At 36.0% G+C, this 13,516-nt stretch overlaps 1 protein-coding gene across 1 annotated transcript; it reads left to right on the top strand.

Annotated features, from left to right (window-relative positions):
• The first annotated feature begins 692 nt into the window (after positions 1-692).
• LOC149095490 (uncharacterized) lies at positions 693-6,373 on the top strand. Its single transcript, XM_089281928.1, has 3 exons — positions 693-1,119; positions 3,733-3,999; positions 5,911-6,373. Exons 2-3 carry the CDS (start codon positions 3,931-3,933, stop codon positions 6,196-6,198), a joined length of 357 nt encoding a protein of 118 aa, XP_089138054.1. The 5' UTR covers positions 693-1,119; positions 3,733-3,930; the 3' UTR covers positions 6,199-6,373.
• Positions 6,374-13,516: the final 7,143 nt, after the last annotated feature.

Raw genomic sequence — 13,516 nt, 5'->3', positions numbered from 1 at the left:
ATCAGTGAGCAATGGACAATAAACACACTCGAGGCAGGAAAGAATATTTTGCAAATCCACCAAAATGCGAGCAACAGCGATGAAATGCTGCAAGAGAACAAGGAACTTTGGGGAAAAAATCAAGAACCGACCAAACAAATATCTACTTTCCATTGAGGTATGATGGATACTTCACTAAGACTAAATTTATAGTTTGTAGTTCGCTCAAGTATATACCGAAGGGCCTAGCTTACAAGTTGATCTTGTGACCATAATTTTGAGTGGGATGAAGCACTGCTCATAAAGCTCATATCCAGATTTTACTTGTTCATAACCATAACCTGCACAATTAAAAACATTTTGTGATCTTACCGTGAAATAGCATGCACAACTTGGGCCTCTCAATTCAAGCTAGGGTTGTAAAACAGCGACAGCTACTGTAGTGACCTGGTTAAACATAGATATCAAAGCTAGGCTTCCTTCAAATGACCCTAAACTAAACATGAGCAACATCTTTGGTCAAAAGCACGATGAAATAACTGTAGCTTACTTGATTTAAAAACTCCCGCGTCTTCCCCAAATTGAATATTTGAACACATTCGGACTAACCTCCTCAGGAGTAGGCCTACACCGAGTGGTTGCGAGTACAGTCTCGTTTGACAGCGGTTTCTGACAATGGAAAGGGACGTACTAGAAATCTGACCAATCCTCGTTTAGCTTAAAATTTCCCAATCTAAATCCAACATGGCGGACGAATTTCTACTTATGGGGTAGTTTGTTCCCCTAATCCTGAAGCGTTGAAAGGCTGTTTCTTTCAAAGCTACTTTCCTTGACAGAAGGGGTTCAAGAAGGCAAGCTATTTCTTTGTCCTTAGGCCGTCAGAGTAGTGGAGGAGCGTTTACTACTCATGAAAATCGCCGAATACAGCAAGAGATAAAGTGGACTAAGATCAGAGATCGCCTTGGTTATGTTGCCATTGAGAAATCTTCCCTTCCAACTGGGGCAGTTTGTATTTGGTGCCTGAAAACTTCAACTGCAATAAGATGCCGTTACTGTGGGCCTCGAACGTTTTTGTGTCGCGAATGCGCTAGGAAACTTCATTCCAGTATCACCACATACCATGTTTTAGAGTTGTAGAAGGTACAGCAATGACCTGATCATCTCTTTATTTAAAAAAATTAACTCACTTTACTTAAATGTACATTTATACGTACATGTAGTTGTTGCAAACTATTAGCTTTAATATATAAGCTTACACCGTGTGTAAAACATCTGTGTAGTAAAATACGTTTTATCCAAGAACAATCACACAGAAATTAATCTTAACCCCACCTAGTTCAGAAGTAACCTTATCTGCCAACACTATTAATTCAAACTTCAGTCTGCTATCTGCTAATGACTGGCAGCGATGTAGCAGGATACATCCTGCTACATCGTGATAGTTTAGGTGTAAGCTGGTTTAAGGCCGTTGACCGTACATGTTAGTCAATGTTATAAAACTAACAAATTGTACTAGTGTACTAATTATAGCTAGAAACAACCAGAAACAACAGATCAGTTATAATTGCTAGCACTATATTTTATACATTGCCACTAAAACTTTTGAATGTTTCATCATAATCTATTTACCCTTGTTTAATCATATGTATTTTTATTTAGCCTAGTATATTACTTACTTCCAATATAGTTGTATGCACTTAGGAGCCTGCCTGATTTCTTGCTAGGTTAGTTAGGTACCCCAAATTACAGTGCAGCTCAGATATATGCAAACTACGCATACGCATTTTATACGACCATATTTTGCATATACGCGTACATCAATACGCGCACATATGTGCGTGTATATGCCCACATATACACGTATATACGTGCATATATGTCTCTTTGTTATGCGTTCCCATAGGTTTCTTTATGTGAAGCATTGTTAGTCAAACAAAGGACATTATATTTCTGGGAATGAAAATGTTTCAAAGCGAAATTTGCATATTGTTAAAACATCGTGCCAATCAATGAAAGCTATTATATTTTGAGTTTTCAATCACTTCGCAAATTCGCTGACAAACTACCGTTTATTAACACTTGCTTGATCTTTAGCTACCAAAAATGGGAAGAAAATTGAAGCAGTCTCTTGAACTCCCTATTTTAACACGTGAACTCTATGTTTTTACAAGTAAAGATCTATGTTTCAGCATGTGTTGGCAAGTTGTTTGCAAATGTTTCTTTGTCTGAATTAAGCGTTCTGAAGATCCTAGTCAAAAAAATAAAATCTCTGGTTATATTTGACACAGATCATTTATTCAAATGGTAAAATACTCTTTCCTTGACGAAAAAATTGTTTATCCAAGTTTCTATGGTGCGCTGCTCATGTTTAGTTATTTTTTCTGCAAGAAAAAGTTCTGTGTTTTGACACGCATTGGCAAGTCATTTGCAAAATGTTTATTGTCTGAACCGTTCTGAGGATCCTTTTTGAAAAAATGATATCTCTGGTTCATTTAAACTGTGAAATAATCCTTCTTTAGCCAAAGAATTGTTTACCAAAGTTGCTATGGCGCGCTGCTCACATCTAGTTATTTTTTTTCTTCAGGGAAAAGTTCTGTGTTTCAGCATGCGTCGGCAAGTCGCTTGCGAGATGTTTACTGTTTGAAGGCTACTTTGAAGTATTCCGAAGACCTTGTGGAAAAATGATATCTCCCATTATACATGTACATGTATCTGACACAAACCGTTCATTCAAATGGTAAAATACTCGAAGTTTCTATGGTGCGCTGCTCACATTTTGTTATTTTTAATTTTCTTCAAGGAAAAGTTGGGTGTTTCAGCACATGTCTCCAAGTTGCTTGCTTGGACCCTTGTTCACTTTGCGTCAAAAAAATGTTATCTTTCGGTTGTGTTTGCTCCATGAAGATGAAATTGCTAAAGCGTGTATCCCCAGTTCTATTTGACAAAAAAACAGTAAATTTATGATTTAACGGCAAAATACTCTCTCTTTTAATTAATATTCAGTCAGTTAATTTTGTGTCAAGTGCCCAATTGCAAAATGTTAGTTTCAGCTTACATTTTGCTAATAAGTCGTCTGAAGGCATATGTGCATATACTGTATACATGTGTTCAAAATAAAGAAAACTCTTTCTTGCTCTGGGGCAAGCTGTCAAGCCATTGAAAACAACAATGACCTGTTAAGAAAAGAAAAAACAATAGGTTAGCTCATACATACATGTACTAATCAGGCATATGCGTATATACTGTATAATTATGTATATATGCATACGCGTATGTGCGTATATATGTATGTATACGCACATACGCGTATTGGGCTGACGCGAATTACGCGTATTTTTTGGTTCGGATATATCTGAGCTGCACTGTAGTAGTACTGCAGCCAGTTAGAATGTGATTGTTATTATTATGATTTTGCACAGGATGGAATGTTTGTTCCTCTTTTTCTAAATCATTTCATTTTGAAAAAATTTAATCACCACTGCTTGTCTGTGGAGATTCAGAGTATCACCTGTATAGATGAATACGGTAAGATATTTTTTGGTATAAATTTGTATATATAATTACAAGTTTTGTTATTAGTATGTTAAAGTTGCATAACTGCAACATGGATAATTATTTACCAGTTTATCAATTACACGGTTTTGCATATAGGTAACCATCATTCCAAGAGAATTGCATTCTCAGTTTCAGGTGTAGTGCATCAAGTATTTTGTACTTGTAATTGATTGTTTCTTTTTGAAATGTGCATTCCAGGGTTTTTTCAAGAATAGCAGTTATTCCTATCAGTAAAGTTGGTGGGAAACAAAGGTTGGAACACTGCCTTAGTTTAAAAGCTGAATTACAGCCAGTCCTTGAAAGGACATTTCTCAGTGTAGGGACACTGATAGAGCTGGGATCCTCCTTTGCAGCAATGAGAGAAGATGACCTTTTTAAAGAGATGTATGTAACATCATGGGAGAAACAAGACTGGATATGAGGAGCCAAATGAATTATGCTCTTGTTTTGTTTGCAACTGGAAAGGTAAGTATATAGGCAGGTAATGCAACAAAATTCTGACAATCTTGATTTTGTTTTCGGTTCTCTGAAAATACTTTAGAGAATCAGTAAGAGAAATTTCCTTTTTTTTTTCAGAGTTTGATCTGTACTCCAATTTTCGATTTAGTTGAACCTAAGGAGTAGAGTTTATTGTCTGTGTTATCAAAATGTCAGTAATATTATAGAAGTGGAAGTTACTTGAATTCTGGTTTCCATGCCAGGGCAAAGTATGTGAATCCATACCATACTTTTAAAAATATGTGATATTTATGAATGTGGGTCTTATAAAAGTTGTGAAATTTAACAAATTGACACTGGTTTTTTAAGTATCTGTCCTCTTATTAATGGTAAATTGCATCATAAAGTTCATTGTCAAAGTAGTCTGCAGATCCACTTGCCTTCATCCATACAACTTTGACAATGTAATATTTATGACCAAATTTATCATCAATAAGAACACAGATGCATAAGAATCTGCTTGCTGTGTTTTTTATTTTCATTACAGTGAAACCTGTATTAGGCGGACACCCTTCTAGTGATTGGTAGGCAGACACCCTTACTAGTGTCTGCTTAAAACAGGCTGTCTGCTCAAAACAGGTTCTAGTATGTTGTGCAATAATAGTCAATTATTTTGTAACACAACTTAGCATGTAACATCAAAGAATAGCTAAGACTGCTCATAGCACAATGTCCAGTTGATCACTGCATCAATCTGGAATAATCACTCAGCTTAAAAACGATATTGCTGAACAATGTACAGGAGTCTCAGCTGAACCTTTAGAAGTAAAATGAGCCCTTTAAGCGTCCGCTTACTGCAGGTTTTGTGCAACAAAATGTCTTAATATTGGTGTCTGCATCTGTTTAATTAAGAGGTGTCTACTGAATGCCGGTTGATTTTTAATTACTGTAAATGTGGGAAAAAAAATTTGGGACTTATTAAAGCTGGTGTCCACTTAAAAGAGGGTGTCTGCTTAATATGGGGTCTGCCTAATACAGGTTTCACTGTTAACAAAATCCAAAATTGTCAAATGGAGGCTTCACTAGAGGAAAACACCGGTTAAAAGCTAAATTGAATTAAGCCAAAATGATCCATAGAATCACGGCCTTTATTCCACTAGGAAATTCCTGAAAACATACTGAATTATTCCCAAGTTTAGTTTATTTTCATCAAATACTCGAACACAGCAAAAAAAGGGTTCTACTGTGTTGCGGTAAATTTTCATGCCAAACTACAATAATTTACCCAATCTTTTTCACTTCACAGTTGAATTCATTATATTCACAAGCTGATCTTCAGGCTAGCTATCTGTTAATCCTGTTTAGATGCAGTTTTTGGCTATATTGAGAAAGCAAAATCATATGCTAAATGTCGCTGAAACTGTTCACGATGATGTCAGCTGTGAGTCTGTACTCCTACTGATGATAAAAATACATGTAAGCCAGTGATCGTGCAAGAAAGTAGGCAGTCATTGTGAACAATTAAATGTACTTGTAAAATTGAGTCTCTCTATAACCACTGACAACAGATGAAGATGGGCTACAAACACAAGACTATATATTTTTGATTGTGACTTGATCTTTGTACAGACAGTTTTGTTGAGCAGACATACATTGCTATGGAGATTAAGAATGAGATCAATGGTAGTAATATAGAATGAAATTTATGAAACCTGGGTTTCAAAACTCCCTAGACTGTTAGCTGGGAAACAGTTATATTTTATGGATGTGGTCATGGTATTTAAGAATTGAGTCATAGAGGGTTATTCATTAACAGTAAGAAAATAAAAAAATCTTACAACATGTACTTTTGGCAAATTATTTGTAATAGCTTTACCTTAGACTGACATCAATAAAATACCGCAAGGGAGCTTAATTTTGAAATTTGTTTCCTTGTAGATACTAGGGAAACTCCAATTGAAAGAAGCCTATCTTAATATAGTAGAGAGCCTCTTCTCTGAGAAAGTAGTGCCCAGGCACATGCAGCTTCTGGATCAAGATGAAGGGAGGGCAGACAGTGCTGTTGATTATAATGGGGAGGAAGTGGCAGAGATGACGGCAGTGGTCAACAGGATTGTTCAAAGCTGTTCCGTTGTTCCTGAAAAGGCCTTGCTTAATTTGGTTTTGGTTTATTATATACTTTTGGATAACATGTCAAATGCAATAACTTATAATTTGCTTGAGTGAAAAATAATGTACAAATGACACAATCCTGAGTTACATGTAAGTCAGGCTGCAGGAATTAATCACACATACATGTAGGACACATTGCTCATTATAGCCTAATACTGTTTAACCAATCTCATTTTGGCTATGTAATTGTATTTTTTTTTTCAGACAAAGCATTTCTTTATCCCAAAAACATCTTTAACCAAATGGAAGTGTGGCGATGTCTTAGGATTTAAAGTACTTGTAGATGAAGCACTTGTTTTCACTGGGAGGAGGATGTGTGGGATGACTGACTTTGCCAGGAAGAGGACAGTTGTCAGGATGCTTGCACGTTCAAAGGCGCCTTTTTTCAACTGAGATACTAATCAAGAATGATGAAGGTATATGCGTATAGAGAAGACTTGTGACATTCTTTTAACAGTATTTTTTGATGGTGATAGTAAACAACACACCAAAGGTGTCCAGGGCTAGGAACTGAGGATATATGATGTCACAGGTCAATGAGTGACTGCCACTGTGACTAGCATTTACTGTTCCCCTGGTTCCATTTGACTGTTATTAGTTATGCAGCCAAGACAGTGATGTGTTGGACAACTATAATGATAATCTCATGACAATCTGCATGCGTGCATTCACTTTGTCTATAGCTGTCAGAGCTAACTAAATATGATCATGTTGAATTCCAACCTGAAAATTTACAAATTCACCATTGATAGTGATTCCGTTTTCCTCAAACAGTATGCAGAATTTTATTATTCCAAGTTGTTGTTTTGTACAATGTAGATTGATTTAAGAAATGTACCAAGATTGATAACTCAGATGCAGAGCCCTTATACAGCTTATTGAATCTTTTGTTTGGTGGCATTCGTGTTTCTGTCATGGTGGTGGTTGCATTAGCCCCCTGAGTAATAAGTTTGAACTGTTGTTAAAGTTACTAGATAACATTGTCTGTCAAAAATATATTTTCTGTGATGTTTTTGTATTATCATTGTTTTTACCTTCTTGTCATGTTTAAAGCCTTTTTTGAGATAACAATAACAGACAGCATGAAATAATTTTTTGGCTTTTTTGAAATGTGGTCTATATACTAACTTGGGAATAAAGTCAAAGTACAGAACTCACTTTTTCTGTTTTGTTTTCAAACATTCGTTCAGCATATGAAGAAACCAGAGAATCAAGTTTTTGGGGATGTCCTCAAAGAGGTAAATTAATTAAAATTCATCAAGTTATAACTTACTAACAGTTAGTAATAATCGTAACAACAAAAGAATGTAGTTCCCATTAACAGCTGTGCTGTCTGTCTTTATAAAGTACTGCCAATTAAAAATTAATTTTTAATCCTTCTCTTTTGCCATATTGTGAGACATTACACCTGATCTCAAAAAAAAAAATCCAGGACTCATAGAATTATAAATAATAAATTTAAAGTCTTGTGCTACACAGTTCCATCACCTATGTAAAGTGCTAGCAATATTGACAAAGATGCTCGTGGCCCATGTTAAATTATCACTTCTTGTAGAATCCATAAATAAATAAAGAAAAAAATGCTGTAACACACTGTATGTTGTTTTAAAGAGTGAAGAAGCAGCCAGTGGAACTTCAGTTCCTGTGGATACCATTTTAAATGACAAGGTAATATTTAGCTTCTCACTTTAACCCATTGACTCCTAATTTTTATATTCTAGAACAGGTAAGTGGATGGTTTATTCACTGTTGAAATGACGTAACTACACAATGTTTCATTTATGCACACAACCTTAACTTGTTAAAGATGTATGATTTTAACAATTTTTCTGTGGGCCCACATGGGCATTTGTAGGTATTTTGAACTTTTCTTAAATTCACAAAACTAAAAATGCAGCAGGACTTGTAAACATAATTTTTGAAAATAGTTTTCCAAGGGGTCTTTCAGGTAAAATAAAATAAATTATAAAATTTCACTCCTGCATGTTGCATGACTCTTCATATTTACAGGCAAGAGCACAAAAGTAATTATATTGAGTATTAATGAATTTTTTATAATCAATTTCTGTAATATGTTAATAAAGTAAGTTCTAGATTATTGTTTTTATAGGTATCAACCCCTTTGGAGACTGTTGTTGATGATGACCAAATTTTACTTCAGAATGTTCGCCAAATACTGAAAATACCTTTTTGGAACAATATTATGCCCTTTTATCGTGACAAAGTTAGAGCAAATTATGTCCTAAAAAGGACTTGACTGTCTATCAAAATTAATGCTATAAATAACAGTTCTCTTTGTAATACGCTTTGTATGTTCAAACCATGACAAATGGTTATAATTGACTGTGGTCTTTTTATCTTTGATACCTGCAGAAATGGAATCTCATAGGTCTAAAGGGCCAGAAACTGGAAAGGAAGAAGGTGATAAATTATAAATTTTATTTGGCAGTATAAATGCACTTTAGAAATGCAATAGTTGCGCTACTTTCTGATGGCAATGATATATCTCTAAGTTATAATAATTAAAATTAAAATATTTATTTCATGATATTTTTATTGAAATGAGAGGTACTGAAAGAAACTATACAGAATTCTATACAAATGTCCAACTAGTGGCTCAAACAACTAAGTATTCTGTCTCAATTTTGTTGATTTCTATATATTTAGGTACCAGCAGTAATGCCAGAATGGACCAGGATGATGTGGACAAATTGGTAAATCTGTTTATTGGGATTAGCTGTGTATTAAAGCACTACAGTACTGACGTTTTTTCAGTTACCACAATGTTTTACACAAAAGGTTTAAGTAAATGCTCAGACAGGCATGTTGGAAAGTAATTCCTTGCAGAAGTTTGTAATCAAATGATGTAATTTGGCAATAAGGTGGATGAAAAGGAATGAAAACTTCTCTTCTAAAAAATGGAAAAACAATACAACGCTTTGTTAGATGGCTTGTGTTTGTAGCCTTTAGAATGCGAGCTCTGATTAGCTTATTATACGGCATTATTCTCCCGTAATGCCCACGGGTCGATTACGGGCCTGCTAAACTGAAGCAAAAAGCCATATAATAAACAACTTATTAACCTCGAACATTCAGTCCATAAGGAGAACTCTCAAGCCACGGCCTTGCCGTATTGACTTTGCTATTAGGGAGTTTAAGAAGCTACGACGGCGACGCCGAGGAAAACGTCGATTAAAAAATGAATTTATATGTTACCTACGAATCTCGTGATACTCTTAAGTCATTTACTTTGTTTATGACTGTCAAAAGTATCACGAAACTGAATCTGGGACACAGAGATAAATTTGAAATAGAAATTTCAAACCTTAGCTGTTGTGGTTTACGTTGTTCAGACAACGCGGAATTTGGCCATTTCACGTTCTTGTTTTGCAGGGGACGGCAAAGAAATGTACCAAGAATCATAACGCGCGTGCACAGTCATTGTTCTGCTCATTAAACCTTTTGTTTAGCGACGTTGCCGTTGCCGTCGTGGCTTTCTTAAACTCTCTATTGCTCGGTTAATGCGGCATGGTCCCGGTTTGAGATTTTCCCGTAAAGACCTCACTCTCGGTTAATTAGTGGTAAATATTACCATCCGAATGCGAAATTCATCAAATGTGACTGACTGATCACATGTGATGAGTTTTTAGAATCATTTAATACAAGTGAAAACTTAAGTATGAACTCTGCCTAGTAAAATATCAGTTGTTTTAGTTTCACAGTACTTGTTCATGATTCTTATATCAACATCTGATCAACAGGCTTTGGATGAAGAGTTCACAAAGGCTGCCCTGGTTAGAAAAGGTAAATGTCATAATATTTATTTATTTCTTAATGTATTAATTTAGTCAGTAAGTCAGTCAGTCAGTCAGTCAGTCAGTCAGTAAATCAGTCAGTCAGTCTTTCAGTTACTGATTTATTAAGGTTAGGCTGCGTTAAAAGGCAACAAAATAAGCAATATATTGCAAAATTACCATTTATGTTGTGGTGCACATAAAGTAAAAACACCAAAAGCAGCCTCCATGAAGCATTTTCATTGGTTATTTTTAAGGTGGCTCCCTAGGGTAATTACGAACACCCTCCCTATAGAGCGCGAGTTAGAAAACGAAACTTAGTTAATTTCTCTTAAAGTTTTACCCGAAGAGATTTACCAGTATGGGTACTGTTAAAATAAGGCTTATGTTTTGGTTGTCAACTTTTGGATTAACGCCGTTACCATGGCAACATCTAATCTAATGACAGGCAGATGTATTCCTCATTTTGACCTAAACTCCTTAATATTTATACTTTCCTTTGGTGAAATTGTTTCATACTTCTCCACATCATGGAAACGATACTGCCTGACACTTTGAATTGGTAAAAAGTCAAGGTTGTTCAGACGGTTTTTCCAATAATCTGTAATTTGTCATTATTCTAAATATATTAGATTAGCTCTGAGAGATTTTCACAAAAATAGGGTATTTTATTGGAATTGTTTGTGGTTGACGTCAAAAAAATGAGGAAAACACGCGTGGTGTCACGCGTGGTTATTTATTTAAGTGCGCGCTCATGAATGAATGAAGGATGGACTTGATTGAGATTGTGCTGTACGGCATGCGCAACGGCGTGTGCGGCCTCTACGAGTCTTAACAAAAATGGCTTCGTTCACCAAAACCAGGGAATTTATTCTATTCTACCACATAGGCTTGATTAATGACGAGGATTTCTTTCTCCTGCATCCATTTTACATCTGCGAGACCTATGTAGATTTGCCTCTCAGGCTTAATTTCAACCACAAAACAAAATAATACTGATAAAAAGCTCGATTACAGCAGGATCAGGGTGTTTGTACAACGTGATCAGCAAGAAAAAAAGTTTGATCCTAATAAAATACATTTTGAACAGCAAAAAACAGTTATAGCTCAGCTCAGTACATACGGAGCTCGTCATCTGCGACTGTTCGGCCCGGTACAAATACGACTGTCGCTCACGGTAGATGGTTAAATCGTTTAAATTTTCTGCAGAAATGACAAAGAAACATTTATTTTGGACGGAATTTTATGATTCCATACTTTATCTTCGAACTAGGCTGTTTAAACAGTGAAAAAAGCGTTAAAATGAGGAGTAAACAGCTGGCTTACACGAGGGAAAAGCAAGGCCGGAAAGTCGTACTGGAACGCGCGTCATGACGTCAATGGAATTGATCTTTACTATTTGCCGCCTTTCTTGTCCCTAATTTATAATTGCTCATCAGGCATTTTGGATGATGGTATCAAAGAAGTAAATTATTCAAAGTGAAAGCATGATGTTCGGACTCCAAAAGGTAGTCGTTGGTCACATGATTTAAAGGAAAATGCATATTTCATTACGCACATCAGTACTGCTATCATAATGAGAATCTACCCTGGTACACATGTTATACGACCCCATTTTTGTTTCTCCTCTGTGGTCGTTGTAAAGGGGTTACATTTTATGGTTTTTAATAACAGTAACAGTAATAGTGATTTAAATTGACTCAGTTCTTTGTTGTTTTAGGTGCTGACAAGCAGTTAGTAGATGGCCTACACCAAGGTCTTACAACAGGTATTTTTACATCAAAGTAAATGTGGAAAAATGACCTGAACAAAATGGCACCAATAGAAAATGAATGGTACTGCACGGCAGGAAAACAATGAAATCCTGTTGCTCAGTGGGCCAGTACATTTCAGTTTTCAGTTGCCCCCACTAAAATATTAATTGCCCAATAAGTCTGCTTTGTTCATTCCTTATCAACTAAAGGCCGCCGCACACTAGCCGATTTTTTGTCGGCCGACAAAAAATCGGCTAGTGTGCAGCGGCCTTAACAAGACTGCTGAGGCTAATTTCACTTGCCCACCGGACTATCAATCTTCCATTTTCACTAGCCCAAGAGCAAAATTTACTTGCCCTGGGCAATCGCAAGTGGTGTTTTTTTTTCCTGCCTTGTACTGAAGCTATCAGCAAGGCTACCTAAAGCAGCTTTCTCCAAAGACAAACGCACTTGGGATTGTTTTAAAAGTATAACGTTTCCAGCAATTTGCAAACTCAACCCAGGAAACACCAAACATAAACTCTTTGATAGGCTGCCCTCCCTCTCCTCTTCCAATGCTGTAGCAACACAAAACAATTCCATGTGGGTAATTTTGCAGTAAGCTCAACATTTAAAGGGGTGGAGCAGAGCAAAACTAATTACTTTTTAAATACATAAATTGTCTCTAGCTGTAGAAAGGAGTGGAACTAGTATGGGCACAATGAAGCATTTTGAATTCCAGTATACGGAGATCAACTCAACAGGCCGTTAATTACATGTTAAGACAGGAATAGAACTTAAGTGGACGGTTTGGAGGGCACTGAAATAGAGCTTTGCAAATATTTCAAAATGAAGCCCTCGACCCATTTCTGACCTGCATGGAATTTGGCCACTTCGAAGAAAAATGACCAATCGGAACCAGGGAAGGTGATCTTTTTCGTATACAGACTAGTGTCGTTTAGGAGTCCAGAAAATTTGAAACCAATTGAGAACGAACACAGTTGAATTTGTGAAGCACCGAAACCTCTATGCTGCCTACTCTACGGATCCCATATTTCCTGGCCAACTATGATTCATAATTACATATTATACACAGTATTTTAACTTGAAAGAGCCAAAGAAAAGACACTTAACCTTTTAACGTTCTTGATCCATTTACGAGGATGGTTCCCCTTATTCTCAATAAGCGTCTTCATTGGATACTTTTCTTCAAAGTTGCTAGGATCAAGTAGTCAACAGACACAACAAATAAGAACAAAGGCACTCACCTTTTATAATTTATTATCTTCTAGGCAAGAGGAACCGTAAAGGAAAAAGTTGGAAGAAAAACCTTGAAGAGGATTAATCTTTTTCTCTGACAATTCAGTTCTGGGAACTGTAAATCATTCATCCAACTGACTTTGTCTCGTAATTGTACTAACGAAAGGCCTTGCGGAGGATGCAATTAAGGTGGCTACGACTGCATGGTCAAACAAGATTGATAATCATATCTTCCTTCGAATAGCTAAATAATGTCGAAATGCTCTTTTCATCAATTTTAACCATCGTTCCCGTTCCCGTTCCTGACAAATGTAGATCGATTTTTACTTTTTTCAGGTGTGGTTTAACATGAAATTGGATTTTTTTTACAGTACTGAGAAAAGCGTTAAGTCAGTGATTTATATTAAAACACTAATATTACTGGTTTACTTAAAATCGAATATAAATAGGGCTTATTTTACAACTCCTGGCAAATGTTTTTCAAGAACAGTGCCAATGAGGGATATTGGCTGTTATCGCATTATTCAGCTTGTACTCAATAGTGTTTGTAAGTAAGAGCATTGCACATTCTGAAGAATTTCACAC

This window comes from Orbicella faveolata, unplaced genomic scaffold, assembly GCF_042242905.1.
Source record: "Orbicella faveolata isolate gen_17 unplaced genomic scaffold, um_ofav_v1 contig_50, whole genome shotgun sequence".
Lineage (NCBI taxonomy): Eukaryota > Metazoa > Cnidaria > Anthozoa > Scleractinia > Merulinidae > Orbicella > Orbicella faveolata.
The sequence above is the reverse complement of the archived record's forward strand: the minus strand, read 5'-3'. Positions and strand labels throughout refer to the sequence as shown.